The sequence below is a fragment of the Myotis brandtii genome, unplaced genomic scaffold (assembly GCF_000412655.1).
Source record: "Myotis brandtii unplaced genomic scaffold, ASM41265v1 scaffold326, whole genome shotgun sequence".
Lineage (NCBI taxonomy): Eukaryota > Metazoa > Chordata > Mammalia > Chiroptera > Vespertilionidae > Myotis > Myotis brandtii.
In genome coordinates, this window is record NW_005362534.1 from 2,930,963 (window position 1) to 2,935,324 (window position 4,362).

General features: G+C 38.5%; 1 protein-coding gene across 1 annotated transcript in view; it reads left to right on the plus strand.

The window, feature by feature from the left end:
- The window catches only part of MBTPS2 (membrane-bound transcription factor peptidase, site 2), a 55,097-nt gene that overhangs the window by 7,228 nt on the left and 43,507 nt on the right, over nucleotides 1-4,362 (plus strand). The window contains exons 2-3 of the mRNA XM_005870973.2: nucleotides 1,127-1,275; nucleotides 3,335-3,569. Of these exons, the coding sequence (XP_005871035.2) occupies nucleotides 1,127-1,275; nucleotides 3,335-3,569 (384 nt within the window). The remainder of the gene's footprint in view (nucleotides 1-1,126; nucleotides 1,276-3,334; nucleotides 3,570-4,362) is intronic.

Sequence of the window (4,362 nt, forward strand, 5' to 3'; positions counted from 1 at the left end):
TTCACCGGACCCTGGGATTAGTCTCAGCTTGCCTGTCAGGGAAAAAATGATTTTGTAGTACCAGCTCTTGGGTATGCATATAATTTGCTCTGCAACCCAACACCAATGGTAAAGGGAGGCGAGCTCTGGGAGGTTAAGGGAAAGTGGCCAGGCTCTGTGGCTTTGTTTCTCTGTCTGGAATGCCAATTGCCAGACAACGGAGGGCACAGCTCTGTGCTTTGTCCCTGCCCAGGTCACTGGGCTCAGCTGCAGCTTGTACTGTCCACACCTGCAGGAATGCTCATTAAATCTCTTTGCTTTTCGCGGCGGAAGGGAGTGCCAGCCACAACCTGATCCCTTCCCTCTCCAGGCTGAGCCCCTTTGTGAGATCCCAGCTGCAGGGCTGCATCTGTGGCTAGTCTCAGCTTTTTCCCTTCCGGCCTTCCCAGTTTGCTCCCACTTGCCCACCTTTAGATGTTTCAGTGTGTGGTTTCTCAGACATGTTTGTGCATTGAGCAGGGAGTCCTTTGTTGAAATTGTTGAAACTTCAAGGGGAAAGACCAAAGGGATCTCTCATGCCACCATTCCTCTGATGTCACCCAGTACACTATTTTTTATATTGATTTGAGTTGAAAATGTATTTAAATTAATTACAACTTTTTAAATGTTGGCTACAAGGAAATTTAAAATTACACAAACTTAATTTTGGCTGGCATTTGTGGCTCACATATTTCTATTTGGACAATGCTGTTCTAAGCAGAGGTCAGCAAACTTTTTCTGTAAAGGGTCAGATACTATTTTAGGCTTTATGGGCCACCCGGGGTGTTGCATATTCTTATTATTTTTGTTGTTGTTGTCTTTGTACAATCTCTTAAAGATAAAAACCATCCTTAGTTCATAGGCAGTGCACAAACAGGCTGTAGGCCAGATTTGGCCCATGGGCTCTAGTTTGCCAGACCCTAACTTCAGCAAACCAGCTAATGTGAGGCCTTTACTTAAACTGAGGAATGAACATAAAGCTTTAAAATTACTAGCATTTGGGAGTCAGTATCTAGCTTTCCTATATAGAAAATAGTAATTTTTTATTTTCTTAAACATTATAAATTGTTCTTCAAAATTGAATGATGTGGAACTTTTTCTCTTTTAGTCATCTGTGTATTTTAAGCATTCTTATGAAGACTGGCTGGAAAACAATGGCTTGAGCATCTCCCCTTTTCACATAAGATGGCAAACTGCTGTTTTCAATCGTGCCTTTTATAGTTGGGGACGGCGGAAAGCAAGGATGCTTTACCAATGGTATGCTTCATTTTCTTTTTTTAGTTTAAATTAGTCATTGTGATCATGAGAAATGCTTGTTAATGGAACTGTTTCCATCATGTTCCAAACTCCTGAGTTTTAAAATGTTGACAGTGTAGAAATTTTCTGGTTTTATATAAACTTATGGGATTGCATCATTGTGTTTTTGCATACATTATAAATCAAGATTCTATATTTTTCTTTTTTTTTTAATCCTCACCCACAGATATGGTTTTATTGATTTTAGAGAGAGAGGAAGGGAGAGATTTAGAGTGAAAGAAAGAAAAACATCGATGTGAGAGAAAAATATCGATCGATTGTCTCCTGTATATGCCCCAACCGGGGATTAAACCTGCAACCTATGTATGTGCCCCAACTGGGAATTGAACCCACAACCTTTTGGTGCATGGGACACCGCTCCATGCAAGTGGGCTACCCAGCCAGGGCAAGGTTCTATATCTTCATCTGGATGGTAGATACGTGGATGCACATATGTAAAAATTCAGTGAGCTGTACACTTTAGACTTATTCACTTTATTCTGTACATTGTACACTAGTATAAAAGCAAAAAACCTATGGAGCCTTTTTCATTAGGAAAATAATCCTGAAGAATTCTCTCCCCCATCATCACACTTAGGAACGTGGGTCCTATTCCTGTCTTTTGTTTTCCCTTATACTTTTTGTGTGATATTTCTCCAGGAGAAGGATTTTAAAACTATTTAACAACCAGTAAGGCATATGGACAAACCACGTGCAAAAATGGCTAGCCATATTGCAGTATTGGGAGTCCTGGAGCCCCCCTTGCAATGCCAAGCATACTCCTTTAGTTTAAAAAAACATTTAAAAATCACGGAATTTATAGCGTTTATGGTTAAAGGGTTTACGATAATCTCTGGGATACCCTAGAGACAGACAGGTTTCGTAATTGAGAGAATTTCTAATATGGGAGTTAGGGGACCTTTGTCTAAATTGCTTTTTGTTAAAAATTTAGCTCCAAATGGAGTAGTGCTAAATGTAAATAGATCATCGTAAAGCAGTAAATGCACCGGCAAATCAAAGCAAAGAAAATAAAAAGCAGGAAATAAAAAAGAGCAGAAATCAGTGAAATAAAAAGTGTATAGAAGATAAAATCAGTAAAACCAGAAGTTGGTTCTTTGAAAAGATTAATAAAATTGATAAACCCCCAACCATGACTGATCAAGAAAAAAATATCACACATGTAACTAAATCAGAATTGAATACAGATCCTATAGACATTTTAAAAAAATGAAACTATTTTGAACAATTCTATGCCTATAAATTTAACCATTTAGATGAAATGGACAAGTTCCTTGAAAAACACAACTTATCAAAAAGTTAGAAAATGTAATAGATATAAGGGTAACTTCTAATTATTAAAACAATAGAAAAAAAACTATCATTAAATTTTACCATGTTAGTATTTAAGCTCATCACAAAATATAGCTAAAATAAGATGCAAATAATAGAATCAGTAAATAAAAAAGAATGGATGTCTATATAATGCCAAAAGAACTTTCATAACTATATGAGAACAAGAGCAAAACAATGCTATGTAAATGAGCAAAAGAAAGGAAACAAAACTTTTTATTGGGCCCTAGCCAGTTTGGCTCAGTGGATAAAGCGTCAACCTGCGAACTAAAGGACAATTCTGGTCAAGGGCACATGCCCAGGTTGCACGCTTGATCCCCAGTGGGGAGCATGCCAGGAGGCAGCTACTCAATGATTCTCTCTCATCATGGATGTTCCTATCTCTCTCTCCCTCTTACTTCCTCTCTGAAATTAATATATATATATAACTTTTTATTGGAAAGAATATTCAGCCGCTGCAGTTATGAGAGAAATGTAAGTTATTAGAACAGCTTAAATAGACTAGAGCCTGTGCTTCAATTACAGATTTGGAGTTCAGATAAGAAAAAAGAGATAGGGGTATTGAAATTTTTTTATACATTTTGAAGCTATGAAATGTGCCTGGTCAATAATTTTTTAGCCCATGAATTATGAAGAATTGTACACTTACGCAATTTTTTCCTCTTAACAGGTTCAATTTTGGAATGGTGTTTGGCGTAATTGCCATGTTTAGCTCTTTTTTTCTCCTGGGGAAAACGTTGATGCAGACTTTAGCACAAATGATGGCTGACTCCTCCACTTCTTATTCTTCCTCCTCTTCTTCCTCTTCCTCCTCCTCCTCCTCTTCTTCCTCTTCGTCCTCTTCTTCCTCTTCGTCCTCTTCCTCCTCCTCCTCACTTCACAACGAACAAGTGCTACAAGTTGTGGTAAGTGCCTTCTTTTTGCTTTAAGTAACTTTTGAAACATAGATATAAGATATTTCTTTTGGATAGCATAACTCCTATCTGTAATATAAATATGAAAATAAAAGTCGCATGATTTCTCAAATTATCTCCCTAAACAAAAATATTAGTAAGATTATAGCAAAGAATTGCTGCAATATGTAGTAGCAGCAGTGATAGTGTTAACAGAACAAATGGGCCATCATTAAGACTGTCAACATTACACGTTGATTTAATATGTGTTATCTTGAGATGTTAAATGATTGTTACTATAAAAGAATAAGCTTGGTGATTTAAGATCTCTATAATAATTCTCATTTTAAAGCACTTGTGTAAACCTATATACCTTATTAATTCCTGTCTCTAGAGTTTGGAAAGGTGATTTTCCATTGGCTAACTTTTATTTCAAATTTTTTAATTACATTTTTCATTTCTATGAATCATGAATGTTATGTTTTTAATCATATTCTTAGTAATGGAACTAGAGGCCCAGTGCATGAAATTTGAGCACAGGGGGTGGGGTCCCCTCAGCCCAGCCTGCACTCTCTCTAATCCAGGACCCCTTGGGAAATGGCAGTCGGACATCCCTCTCACAATCCGGGACCACTGGCTCCTAACTGCTCACCTGCCTGCCTACCTGATCACCCCTAACTGCCTCCACTGCTGGCCTGGTCACCCCCAACTGCCCCCACTGCTGGCCTGGTCACCTCCAACTGCCCCCCTCTACCGGCCTGGTTGCCCCTCACTGCCCCCCCTGCCGGCCTGGTTGTTGCCAACT